The sequence below is a fragment of the Coregonus clupeaformis genome, chromosome 20, assembly GCF_020615455.1.
Source record: "Coregonus clupeaformis isolate EN_2021a chromosome 20, ASM2061545v1, whole genome shotgun sequence".
In the NCBI taxonomy this organism is placed as follows: domain Eukaryota; kingdom Metazoa; phylum Chordata; class Actinopteri; order Salmoniformes; family Salmonidae; genus Coregonus; species Coregonus clupeaformis.
The window spans coordinates 23459678-23474062 of NC_059211.1; the positions used below are offsets into that span (position 1 = coordinate 23459678).

General features: G+C 44.1%; 1 protein-coding gene across 3 annotated transcripts in view; it reads left to right on the forward strand.

The window, feature by feature from the left end:
* Positions 1-14385, forward strand: part of LOC121533329 (ubiquitin carboxyl-terminal hydrolase 24-like) — a 44351-nt gene that overhangs the window by 12578 nt on the left and 17388 nt on the right. For 2 of the 3 annotated variants that reach the window (XM_045205417.1, XM_041839158.2), the window contains exons 11-15: positions 1649-1763; positions 1952-2163; positions 2262-2519; positions 2664-2762; positions 11864-11971. In XM_045205417.1, the coding sequence (XP_045061352.1) occupies positions 1649-1763; positions 1952-2163; positions 2262-2519; positions 2664-2762; positions 11864-11971 (792 nt within the window). The remainder of the gene's footprint in view (positions 1-1648; positions 1764-1951; positions 2164-2261; positions 2520-2663; positions 2763-11863; positions 11972-14385) is intronic. The other variant, XM_045205418.1, reaches the window with a different exon arrangement.

The window sequence follows — 14385 nt, forward strand, 5'->3', positions numbered from 1 at the left end:
CAATGTCAAGGGTTAGAGGTCAAACTCAAACAGGATGCCTTTGTCTAGTTTAGATCTAAACACTCCTGGTGAGTTCAGTTCAGCAGCGCTGTTGTCGCTCTCATTATTATGCTATGGTCCATGTGGACGCTTCTTTTTATATACAGTTGAAGTCGGAAGTTTACATACAGGTTGGAGTCATTAAAACTTGTTTTTCCAACAATTCTTTACAGACAGATTATTTCACTTATAATTCACTGGATCACAATTCCAATGGGTAAGAAGTTAACATACACTAAGTTGACTGTGCCTTTAAACAGCTTGGAAAATTCCAGAAAATGATATCATGGCTTTAGAATCTTCTGATAGGCTAATTGACATCATTTGAGTAAATTGGAGGTGTACCTGTGGATGTATTTCAAGGCCTACCTTCAAACTCCGTGCCTCTTTGCTTGACATCATGGGAAAATCAAAAGAAAACAGCCAAGACCTCAGGAAAAAAAATGGTAGACCTCCACAAGTCTGGTTCATCCTTGGGAGCAATTTCCAAACTCCTGAAGATACCACGTTCATCTGTACAAACAATAGTACGCAAGTATAAACACCATGGGACCACGCAGCCGTCATACCGCTCAGGAAGGAGACGCGTTCTCCTAGAGATTAACGTACTTTGGTGTGAAAAGTGCAAATCAATCCCAGAACAACAGCAAAGGACCTTGTGAAGATGCTGGAGGAAACCGGTACAAAAGTATCTATATCCACAGTAAAACGAGTCCTATATCGACATAACCTGAAAGGCCGCTCAGCAATGAAGAAGCCACTGCTCCAAAACTGCCATAAAAAATCCAGACTACGGTTTGCAACTGCACATGGGGACAAAGATTGTACTTTATGGAGAATGTCCTCTGGTCTGATTAAACAAAAATAGAACTGTTTGGCCATAATGACCATCATTATGTTTGGAGGAAAAAGGGGGTCGCTTGCAAGCCGACGAACACCATCCCAACCGTTAAGCACGGGGGTGGCAGCATCATGCTGTGGGGGTGCTTTGCTGCAGGAGGGACTGGTGCACTTCACAAAATAGATTGCATCATGAGGAAGGAAAATTATGTGGATATATTGAAGCAACATCTCAAGACATCAGTCAGGAAGTTAAAGCTTGGTCGCAAATGGACAATGACCCCAAGCATACTTCCAAAGTTGTGGCAAAATGGCTTAAGGACAACACAGTCAAGGTATTGGAGTGGCCATCACAAAGCCCTGACCTCAATCCTATAGAAAATGTGTGGGCAGAACTGAAAAGGCGTGTGCGAGGAATGGGCCAAAATTCACCCAACTTATTGTGGGAAGCTTGTGGAAGGCTACCCGAAATGTTTGACCCAAGTTAAACAATTTAAAGGCAATGCTACCAAATACTAATTGAGTGCATGTACACTTCTGACCCACTGGGAATGTAATGAAAGAAATAAAAGCTGAAATAAATCATTCTCTCTACTATTATCCTGACATTTCACATTCTTAAAATAAAGTGGTGATCCTAACTGACCTAAGACGGAATTTTTACTAGGATTAAATGTCAGGAATTGTGAAAAACTGAGTTTAAATGTATTTGGCTAAGGTGTATGTAAACTTCCAACTTCAACTGTAAACTGTGTTTATGTATGTCTAGGTGACTAAGCTGATTGAGGAGAGTACTGTGTCTAAGACAGTGAAGAATGCCATTGACACAGACCGACTGCTGGACTGGCTGGTGGAAAACTCTGTCCTTTCAATAGCACTGGAGGGTAAGGACAATATTAATGTTAACAATGGAACAACATATGACTATTATCTATGTTATTATATTATCTTGACTTGTGATTTCACATAAGATAGACTAGTAATATAACGGTGGAGTGTGTGTGTGTGTGTGTGTATTTCAGGTAACAAAGACCAGTAATATAACGGTGGAGTGTGTATGTGTGTATTCCAGGTAACATAGACCAGGCCCAGTATTGTGATCGAATAAAAGGCATCATTGAGCTGCTGGGCAGTAAACTGTCTCTGGACGAGCTCTCCAAGATCTGGATGATACAGGCAGGACAGTCGTCCACGGTGATTGAGAACATCCACACCATCATGGCTGCGGCTGCCGTCAAGTTCAACTTCGAGCAGCTCAGCCACCTGTTTGTCCTTATACAGAAGGTCTGTATGTGTGCTTAGAAACGTCTCTGTGGGACAGTAAATTGTGTGTGTGTGTTTGCATGTGTTAGTAATGATTGGGTGTAACTTGTGTGTTCCAGAGCTGGGAGGTGGAGAGTGACCGTGTGAGGCAGAAGCTGCTCAGTCTGATCGGGAGGATTGGTAGAGAGGCCCGCTCTGAGGCCACCACAGGGAAGGTGCTGGAGGTGCTGTGGGAGCTAGCCCACCTGCCCACCCTGCCCACCTCCCTGGTACAGCAGGCCTCTGAGGAACACCTGGCCATCCTCACTGATGCATACGCTGTGAAGGAGACTGTCAAACGCTGCTACATCATCAAATGTATAGAGGACATCAAGAAGGTGAGAAACACACACACACACACACACACACACTCTTTCTCTCAAGGTTGAAGCGCTCTGTCACTCACAGCCTTTGAGTTCGAGTTCAAGTCTAATATCAATTGAACACACACACACCCTGAATAAGTCAGTTTATGTTTATAGACTCAGACTGAGGAGGAGGGTAAAACCAGCGACACTCAGAGCTCATTTCTTACTGGCTCCTGGGGCAAGAAGAAAGCCAAAGAAAACTCATTGGCCAAAGTAAGAGAAGCCCCTCTCCTTAAAACTCTAATGACCAATCAGCATTCACCTACAATCTTCTCACTGCTCATACCAATCATCACGGGGGGGGGTTGATTGGTAACTGAATGATTGCTGCATTGTTGCTTTTAACAAGCGGTTTCAGTACTGTAGTGGGTGTCTAATTCTCTGTGGGTTGGGCCAGTCTTCATTGACGTTGTAAGGGGTATGTGTGTGAGTCAATGTGTGTGGGGTGAGGTATTGGATAAGTGATGTGCGTGTATGGTAGGTGTGCTGCCATCTTGTTAGAAGGTAACAGATTTATTTTATTATAGTGATTAAGAGTGACTTTCATTGTGTTCCATGCTGTTTAGCGCCCCCTAGTGGAGCTTTCTGGTACTTAGAATTATGTACGAAAACCCGGAAGTAAAGTTGTTATTATGCACGCGACAAGCAGCTAGAAACAACGTTACTGTACAGTTCTTTCAGTGCAACTATTTCTTGTTACGCTTCAGCCTCGGAAAATATTTGTTTGTAAGTTCAATTCAAGGGCAGAATAGTGAAAAAACATCATCACGGCGGGCTCAAGCACAAGAATAATCGCACGTGGTGGTTATGATTCTACGTTCATTGGCCAACAAAGCCTCTGATCCTAGGGATGACCAGCAATCTACGATGCAGCAACCAGAGGCAAGTGTTCGACAGAAAGAGGAAGAGGAGCGAGTAAGAGAGATGGAGGAGCCTCTTCAGCACATTGAGACCAAGTCTCAGTCTACAAGATCAAGGTCATCAAAACAGTCAAGCAGATCCTCAACGGCGAGTTATGCAGCCATCAAAGCACGTGCCAAGGCGGACGCAGCGTGCTAGAGTCTCCTATGCTGAAAAGGAAGCTTCTGTGATGAAACAAAAGGCGGAACTGGATGCGAGTTTATATGTTCTCCAAGTTGAGAGAACAGCTGCTGCTGCGTTGGCTGAAGCTGTAGCCTTTGAAGAAGCTGTAGAGTCTGAACGCAGAGAGCTCCACAGAGAACTCAACACAGGGACACAGCCCTTAAGTCCAGTCCAACGTACTCGTGAGTATGTGCAACAACATGCTAGGCCCTACTTTGCTGAAATGCCATTTGAAGTAGAGACACAAGAGCTTAGTGTTGACCCAGATACAGGCCACAATCCAGAAAGTAGCAAACAACGGAGCATGAGCAGAGACTCTCCGTACAAAAGAAATGAAAAGCAGCATGGTGGAAAGGGAAAACAGACCCACTTCCAGTCACCGACACAAAGCTTCCCTGAGTCACAAGTGGCACCAGAACTCACCAAGTACCTCCTGCGCCGTGAGATGGTGAGTTCCGGACTCCTGAAGTTTGATGATCGTCCTGAAAATTATTGGGCATGGAAAGCATCTTTTCTCAATGCGACCAGAGACTTGAATCTATCAGCCAGGGAAGAGTTAGATCTAATTACCAAGTGGCTAGGGGCAGAGTCGTCTGAGCAAGCAAAGAGAATTAGATCTGTCTATATTCTCAATGCAACAGCAGGGCTTAACATGGTCTGGCAACGACTAGAAGAGTGCTATGGTACACCTGAAGTGATCGAGAATGCACTGTTGAAGAAAATTGATGAATTTCCAAAACTGTCTAACAAAGACAATCACAAACTAAGAGAACTGGGTGACATTCTTCTCGAACTGGAGTGTGCTAAAGAAGAAGGGTACCTTCCAGGCCTCGCTTATCTGGACACATCTCGTGGGGTAAACCCTATAGTAGAGAAACTTCCATTCAGCTTACAAGAGAAATGGATAGCACAGGGATCCAAATACAAGGAGGACTATCGGGTAGCATTCCCACCATTTCGTTTTTCTCGAGATTCATCAGGAACCAGGCGAAAATTAGAAACGACCCCAGCTTCACCCTCTACACCTCAACTACCCAGGTGTCTGTGAAAAATGAGAAACCTGTCAGATACAACAGCAAGACACCTGTGACTGTACACAAAACAGATGTGTCATCTGAGCCCTCAGACCACCAAACCAAACCCAGTAAGACAAAGGTTGAAAGCCCTGACCATCACTGTCCAATACATAACAAGCCTCATCCTCTTAAAAAGTGTCGCGGATTTAGATACAAAACTCTAGATGAGCGCAAAGCATATCTCAAAGAGAATGGCATTTGTTTCCGATGTTGTGGGTCAACTCAGCACAGAGCTAAAGACTGTAAGGTGTCAATCAAGTGCTCCGAGTGTGACAGCGACAGACATCTTGCTGCTCTGCATCCAGGTCCAGCTCCTTCAACGATAGACACCGCTACAGCAGAGAAAGAGCATGGCGGGGAGCAAGGTGAAGATGCTCTTCTATCAGTCACCTCAAAGTGTACCGAGATCTGTGGTGAGGCAGCCAATCCAAGATCATGTTCAAAAATATGCCTAGTCAAAGCTTATCCAGCTGGGAAAAGAGAGAAAGCTGTCAAAATGTATGCAGTGCTTGATGAACAGAGCAACAAATCTCTGGCCAAGACAGAGTTTTTCAATCTCTTCAACATCAATGACAACTCTGCTCCATACACCATGAAGACCTGTTCTGGGGTAACAGAGACTTCAGGCAGGAGAGCCGTCAACTTCATGGTGGAGTCTATAGACGGACACAAGCAGCTCACTCTCCCTACTCTGATAGAGTGTGACATGATGCCAGACGATAGAATGGAGATTTCCTCCCCAGACATTGCGCATCATCATCCCCATCTGCAACCAGTGGCGGACAAAATTCCAGCTGTGGACCCAGACGCTCCCATCCTCCTGCTCTTAGGACGAGACATCTTAAGGGTACACAAGGTACGAGAACAAATCAATGGGCCCCACGACACTCTTATGCACAGCGACTCGACCTCGGGTGGGTCATCGTGGGGGAAGTTTGTCTGGGAACGGCTCACCGACCAGCCAGTGTTAACGTGTTCAGGACAAACATACTTCAAAATGGTTGCACGTCCTATCTGAGCCCTTGCCCTGACATCATCCAGGTGAAAGAGAACTACAGCAGCGTAGATCAGCAACACATTTCTCTCTCTACAGGGCACTCGAGAGATCCAAGCACAACTGTAAACACTGACAGCAATCCAGCAGACCATGCAACCAGGCCTATACGAGCCGCACTCTTAAAGCACACCAGTTGGTTCTCAGGTCCCCCTTTTCTGGCTCAAGCAAACTCAAGTGAGTCTGAGACCATCAATTTTGACCTTGTAGAGCCTGACGCAGACGCAGAGATTCGGCCAGACGTCACTGCCTTCGTCACTAAGGTTTCTGGAGCTCAATTCGGCTCTCATCGCTTTGAGAGGTTCTCGAACTGGAAAGCTCTCAATCGAGCCACAGCACGACTCATTCATGTTGCCAGATCCTTTCACAAAAGTGCGGACGACAACAACTGCAGAGGCTGGCATCAGTGTAAAAAACCATGCAGTACAAGTGAGTTGTCACAAGCCAAAACAGCAATCATTCACTGTGTGCAACATGAAGTCTTCAAAGAGGAATTCAAATGCCTTGAGAAAGGAAAAGAGTTACCAAAACAAAGTACACTCAAAAAGCTGAACCCAGTGATTGATGAGGATGGGTTGCTGAGGGTGGGAGGCCGATTATCCTCTGCCGACCTGTCACAAGACGAAAAACATCCTCTCATCATCCCACGGACGCATCATGTCGCCACTCTGCTGGTAAGACATTATCACGAGCAAGTGGCTCACCAGGGCCGTCATTTTTCAGATGGAGCTATTCGAGCAGCAGGCTTCTGGATTATTGGGAGCAAACATCTGGTCTCTGGTATCATCCACAAGTGTGTCACCTGCCGTAAGGTTAGAGGAAAGTCAGTTGACCAAAAGATGGCGGACTTACCTGCAGACAGACTCACATCAGAGCCACCATTCACCAGTGTTGGACTTGATGTGTTTGGACCATGGAATGTCATAACTCGTCGCACTAGAGGTGGTAGTGCAGACTCCAAGCGCTGGGCGGTACTCTTTACATGTATGTCTACTAGAGCAGTCCATATTGAGCTCATCGAATCCATGTCCACATCCAGCTTCATCAACGCGCTGAGGCGTTTTTTCTCTATCCGCGGTCCAGCAAAAGTGCTACGATCTGATCGAGGTACAAACTTTATAGGTGCCTGCAGGGAACTGGGAATCGACACAAATGACTCAGAGTTGACTAAATACCTCTCAGACAAGGGATGTACTTGGATATTTAATCCCCACACTCGTCTCATATGGGTGGTTCTTGGGAGAGACTCATTGGGGTTGCCAGACGTATCCTTGATGCTATGCTGTTTCAGACGGGCTCCACTCGTCTCACACATGAGGTCTTGAGCACTCTTATGTCTGAAGTTATGGCAATAATCAATGCGAGACCCCTAGTGTCAGTGTCAACCGATCCTGACATGCCTGCCATTCTTACACCCTCAATGTTACTGACACAAAAGACCAACGCTACCTCAGCCCCTTCTGGATATTTCCACATGAACGATCTTCATGGAAAACAGTGGAAGCAAGTCCAGTGTCTCGCTGACACTTTTTGGAAAAGGTGGAGACAGGAGTACCTGACAACACTGCAGAGACGCAGAAAATGGACAGCAGAAAAGCCAAATGTGAAAGTGGGAGATGTTGTCTTATTGAAAGACAGTCAGACGCACAGAAATGACTGGCCAGTCGGACTTGTGGTCAAAACCTTTCCCAGTACTGACGGAAAGGTCAGGAAAGTAGAACTAAAGGTTGTCAAGCAAGGGATTGCTAAGGTGTTTCTGAGACCAATCTCAGAGATTGTTGTTCTTCTTTCTGAAGCATCCTAGAGGAGAAATATTTTATTTCATAGTGGCACAATCTCATTATACCAGGCGGGGAGTGTGCTGCCATCTTGTTAGAAGGTAACAGATTTATTTTATTATAGTGATTAAGAGTGACTTTCATTGTGTTCCATGCTGTTTAGCGCCCCCTAGTGGAGCTTTCTGGTACTTAGAATTATGTACGAAAACCCGAAGTAAAGTTGTTATTATGCACGCGACAAGCAGCTAGAAACAACGTTACTGTACAGTTCTTTCAGTGCAACTATTTCTTGTTACGCTTCAGCCTCGGAAAATATTTGTTTGTAAGTTCAATTCAAGGGCAGAATAGTAGGGCTGTAACGATTCACCGATGCGCCCGACCCGGTTCAAGATCTGAGTGCATTGGTCCACGGAAACACAAAACGATCCAAATGTAGCATGCATCGGTCAGAAAATCCATTCAAACGTTATGAATCGCTGGTTCACAAAAATGTTTTGCTCAAATAACCTTCTTAAGTATGTGGACACCTGCTCATCGAACATCTCATTCCAAAATCATGGGCATTAATGTTATTTCACAGCCTCCACGGTCGTTGTTTTCTTTACCCTTTAGTTACACACACACACACACACACAGTTCATTCCCTTGTTCTCAAGCTTGTCAGTTCCTCTGTCACATCATGTTTACCAGGCAGCGTGTTGCTGTGTGTGGTGTGGTGACAGACAGCCACGGAACGCAGCATCACAGAACACAACAAACTGGACAACAACAGCCTGTGGGGGGAGACAGACAGAGAAAGACAATGTTCCAGTACTATTAGACACCTGGCTTTAACCCCCTCCTCTCCTTCCTTCATCTACTCTATATTACAGCAGTCAGTCACAAAGGAGAGGAGGAAAGAATGCCTTTGTTTTATTCATATTGGAATGTGTTTAGTGAAGCCTGTAGAGAAGTTCTGACAGCACATCTTGTAGAATCTAAAGCCAATGCGTCATGAGTTCTAGCAGACAGGTCTTCACGTTGGGGTGGCATTTGCATCAGATGAAGTCTATTCAATGTTTGCCATTGTGATTGTTTCAAGGGTTATAGTATTATGTGTGTGTGCATGTGCCTTGCTGTATGAATGTGCAGTATGTTTGTGCATGCTTGCATGTCTTTGAGTGTGCGGAGACTTATATTTGTTTTGTGTCTGTGTGTGTCAGTATTCGTAAACTCTGTGACTCTGTCCTTCCCCAGCTCTGAGGACATTGAGTTCCCCTCTTAATCATCTCTAGTTTTTAGTTAATTCTCTCCCACAGAAAACAAATTCTGACATGCTGGAACACTCGTACACTACATGACGTGGTAAGTATGTGGACACCTGCTCGTTGAACATCTCATTCTAAAATCATGGGCATTAATATGGAGTTGGTCCCCCCTTTGCTGCTATAACAGCCTCCACTCTTCTGGGAAGGCTTTCCACTGATGTTGGAACATTGCTGCAGGGACTTGCTTCCATTCAGCCACAAGAGCATTAGTGAGGTTGGGCACTGATGTTGGGTGATTAGGCCTGGCTTGCCGTCGGCGGTCCAATTCATCCCAAAGGTGTTCGATGGGGTTGAGGTCAGGGCTCTGTGCAGGCCCATCAAGTTCTTCCACACCGATCTCGACAAACCGTTTCTGTATGGACCTCGCTTTGTGCACGAGGTCATTGTCATGCTGAAACAGGAAAGGGCCTTTCCCAAACTGTTGCCACAAAGTTGGAAACACAGAATTGTCTAGAATGTCATTGTATGCTGTAGCTTTTAAGATTTCCCTTCACTGGAACTAAGGGGCCTAGCCCGAACAATGAAAAACAGCCCCAGACAATTATTAATCCTCCACCAAACTTTACAATTAGCACTATGCATTGGAGCAGGTAGCGTTCTCCTGGCATCTGCCAAACCCAGATTTGTCTACCAGATGGTGAAGCGCGATTCATTTCCAATGGCGATGAGCTTAACACCACTCTAGCTGACGCTAGCCATTGTGCATGGTTGCCATTTTCATGAAGCTCCCGACGAACAATTATTGTGCTGACGTTGCTTCCAGAGGCAGTTTGGAACTCTGTGGTGAGTGTTGCAACCGAGGACAGATGATGTTTACGCGCTTCAGCATTCGGCGGTCCCGTTCTAAGCTTGTGTGGCATACCACTTTGCGGCTGAGCCGTTGTTGCTCCTAGACGTTTCCACTTCACAATATCAGCAGTTACAGTTGACCTGGGCAGCTCTAGCAATTTGACGAACTGACTTGTTGGAAAGGTGGCATCCTATGACTGTGCTCTTCAGTATGGGCCATTCTACAGCCAATGTTTGTCTATGGAGATTGCATGGCTGTGTGCTCGATTTTATACACCTGTCAGCAACGTGTGTGGCTGAAATAGCCGAATCCACTAATTTGAAGGGGTGTCCACATACTTTTGGCCATGTAGTGTATCTCATCTGTTGTGACAACTGCATCCTCCTTCAGTGTCGAACTAAGCATGTAATTGTGTTGATCTATAATCCATTTTGCATGCCGATCAACCCCAGGCAATATCAGCAACCTAGTCAAACTGTGCGCATCTTCGCGCACTGACCAATGTGAGGTAGGCCCATTCCTGATCTGGCACATCTGCGTGTCACTTTCAGCATTAAAATGTGTGACAACCAATGAAATTTGCTAGGTTATTTTCACAAAATGCACTGTTTTTCCAGGAATAAAAGTAGGCTAAGCTACCGCTGGAGACAACTCTCATCTGTGGCTATACAGAGCCTTGCAAAAGTATTCATCCCCCTTGGCGTTTTTCCTATTTTGTTGCATTACAACCTGTAATTTTAATTTTAATTGATTTTTATTTGGATTTCATGTAATGGACATACACAAAATAGTCCAAATTGGTGTAATGAAAAAAATTACTTGTTTCAAAAAATTCTAAAAAATAATTAACGGAAAAGTGGTGCGTGCATATGTATTCAACCCCTTTGCTATGAAGCCCCTAAATAAGATCTGGTGCAACCAATTACCTTCAAAAGTCACATAATTAGTTCAATAAAGTCAACCTGTGTGCAATCTAAGTGTCACATGATCTGTCACATGATCTCAGTATATATACACCTGTTCTGAAAGGCCCCAGAGTCTGCAACACCACTAAGCAAGGGGCACCACCAAGCAAGCGGCACCATGAAGACCAAGGAGCTCTCCAAACAGGTCAGGGACAAAGTTGTTGAGTACAGATCAAGGTTGGGTTATAAAAAAATATCAGAAACTTTGAACATCCCACGGAGCACCATTTAAATCCATAATTAACACATTGAAATAATATGGCACCATAACAAACCTGCAAAGACAGGGCCGCCCACCAAAACTCACGGACCAGGCAAGGAGGGCATTAATCAGAGATGCAACAAAGAGACCAAAGATAACCCTGAAGGAGCTGCAAAGCTCCAAGGCAGAGATTGGAGTATCTGTCCATAGGACCACTTTAAGCTGTACACTCCACAGAGCTGGGCTTTACGGAAGAGTGGCCAGAAAAAAGCCATTGCTTGAAGAAAAAAAAGAAGCAAACACGTTTGGTGTTCGCCAAAAGGCATGTGGGAGACTCTCCAAACATATGGATAAGGTACTCTGGTCAGATGAGACTAAAATTGAGCTTTTTGGCCATCAAGGAAAACGCTATGTCTGGCGCAAACCCAACACCCCTCATCACCCCGAGAACACCATCCCCACAGTGAAGCATGGTGGTAGCAGCATCATGCTGTGGGGGTGGCAAACATTGCGGGGTGGTAGATGCCCTGTTTCTCTTATGGCTCAGTTCAGGTGCCTACATACACCATAGACATATAATTTACAACAGACATATACACACACACGAGAGATGTCAGCTCAGACAGATTCAGCGCAGAGATGCCAAGCTCATGAGCTCCATCAGCAGCAGATTTGAATATAGAATGGAAAATGAATGTTTTTATGCCACAAATGTTAATGCATCGAATCGTATTGCATCGAACTTAATCGCATCGATTCGTTCCTCTAATCAAACCGAATCGAACCGAATCGTTTCAAACTAAAACATATCATTCCTGTATCGTATCGGGCCCATGTATCTACACTGAACAAAAATATAAACGCATCATGTAAAGTGTTTGTCCTATGTTTCATGAGCTGAAATAAAAGATCCCAGAAATGTTCCATACGCACACAAAAAACGTATTTCTATCAAATTTGTGCACATCCCTTTAGTGCACATTTCTCCTTTGCCAAGATAATCCATCCACCTGAGGGTGCTACTCATCTAGTGTCTAACGTGTGTGTGTGTGTGTTTAGTCTTCTCAACAGGGCAGTCCCCAGGCAGTCTGGGTGGTTCCAGCTCTGCGGCAGCTCCATGAGATCACACGCTCCTTCATCAAACAGACCTACCAGAAACAGGACAAGGTACACACACATTACCCCTCACCCCCTCTCTTGCTAGAGAGCCCTTGTCCAAGATGGCAGCAGTCGACAGCATAAAAAACACATGAATACAGTACATTGAAGTGACGCATTTAAAACTAACAGACTAGAGCCGGACTGATATGTGATTTTTGCATCCGATTCCGATTTATAGAATGGAAATATTCACAGATAACCGATATATCTGGCGATATGTTTATTATTATAGCTGAAATAATAAAAAATAAAGTATCTGGATTGTGCTTAAAGCAGCCCTACAAAGATACTCAGAAAGTTGATTTCTTACATTTGAGGAAAGAACATTAATGTAAGCCCCACATAGAATTCAGGAGCACCAGAAATATTATATTTTTTTATGGAAAAGCTGTGTGTTGCTCTAGTCTAGTAAAAATAGGATAAACTGCACTGATTCCAGCTAAACATTTGCCTAGGCTCTGAAGAATGAGCTACCTCATACTAGCCAGCTGGAAAGCGTCATAGGACACATGTTCAATGTATTAGTATTTAGCTATGTTTTCTTCGATTGTAGGGCTGTAGCCACTCAATTCTGGTAGTTGCCACTTTAAGGAAAAACCTCAATCATGAAATTCACCGCTACCTCTCGCACCAAATGTTGCCTCAGTGCTATCTGGAATCCATGGGACGTCCCCTACAAATGGTTACGTTAAGGTTCGGGTTAGGGTCCCAAGGATCCAAGATGGTACCCTCCGTGAATGGCGTCAAGTAGTCTTACACAGCTAGTTAGCTAGCTAGCACTCGTCATGGAGATGGGGGTGATGATTGGCGAAACGTGAAATGGACCAGTCCCTATCCATACATCAAAACGTAGCTACGAAGTGCTACTTTGTAACCTGTAAAGTTTTTGTTGTGTCTCTGAAAACATTAGAATAACAGAGCTTGAGAAATACCCTTCTCAATTAGCAAATATAAAACACCAGATTTAGCTGGTTTCACTAAAGGGCTGTAACGGCACATACTTTACATTTGGGCATAGCATCCACTGTTTGTCACGACACCCAACACCCTACCATGACATTATACGTAACCGTATATGGCCAATGCGCATTTTTGGCACTTTACTCAGCACTCACTGTAGAAACAGTAGTTAGTTCACTCTCCTCCCGGGTTGCCAGGTATAGCTCAAATTTGAAGCCCAATGTTACTTAAATCCCGCCCACAAAGCCTGAAAACTAGCCTAAAACGTTTTTCCTGCAGCAAGAGGGGAGTTGCCACATTTAACCATTAAACCCTTTTTCCATAAGGTTGACATTTTTCAAAGAAGAATGTCGACGTAACGACGTAAGAAGCAAAATTCAGATTTCCATCAAAATAATAATTATTGTGAGCTAACGTGACTAATAAAGGAATTTGAATATGCCGTAAGAGAAAATATAATTTGCCCTTATTAAACTCGCCAAATGTTTTTCCATCAATTTATGCTGATTTAACTTGTTTGACTGCTATGATTGTAAATAAATCCCTTATGCGCATGTGCATAACTATAGATAAATCCAACAGGAGAGTTTGAGGGATGAAAGTTGGACAGAGGATCTCAAAATCTCTGCACAAGAAAGACTTGGACGAACTTCAAAAGAATGTTAGGCTATTTTCTGGCAGTTGTGTTGTTATTATGTGCGAGATGTTAAGACTACAAACTGTTATAAATTGCATATCTGCGAGATTGACTTGTCATTTCAATAGGCATAGGCTACTAAAATCTGTGTTTATGATTGTAATTCAACTTTGCCATGGTTTGGTTAGCTAGCCCCTGATAGCCTACAGTAGCCCAGGCAAGATGTTAGATGAACGATTTAGTAGCTTGCTTCGTTCAAATGAACAGACTAATTTATTTAACATGAATAGCGAGGCGATTTCGAGGTAAGTGCTTCTGTTGCCCAATAGCCTGCTGGAATAGGTTACTGTGGAAGGGGTCTTAATTTCAATCACTGAATCATATATATTAGTAATATGGATATGAACTGAATAGGCCTATGCTTGTCAACAACAGCCAGTGTTTATTTTTTTTTAAACCAGTAGCCTAATCTGACTGACTGTTACCTTCAATCTAATGCATTCTGACAACAGCTGATCGGCAATTGCGATAGAACTGTGACCATGATCACAGTTGATAACTTCCGATTTCATTAACTAAACATGGCCAGTAATAATTGCATAATAACACAAGGCTACAACAACAGTAAACTGAAGTTATAGGCTATTAATTAAATCCGTTTGCCAGCTCCAGGTAGGCTACACAAGTGCCACAAATTGATTTGCAACGACTCCAGTGATATCGTCATTTCATTAATAGGCTACGTAATGGCCACAGATGTATCACTCTCCACTGTCAGTTTCATTGTGCAGCACTCGAGACCCAAGAACTGAGCATGTGTAAA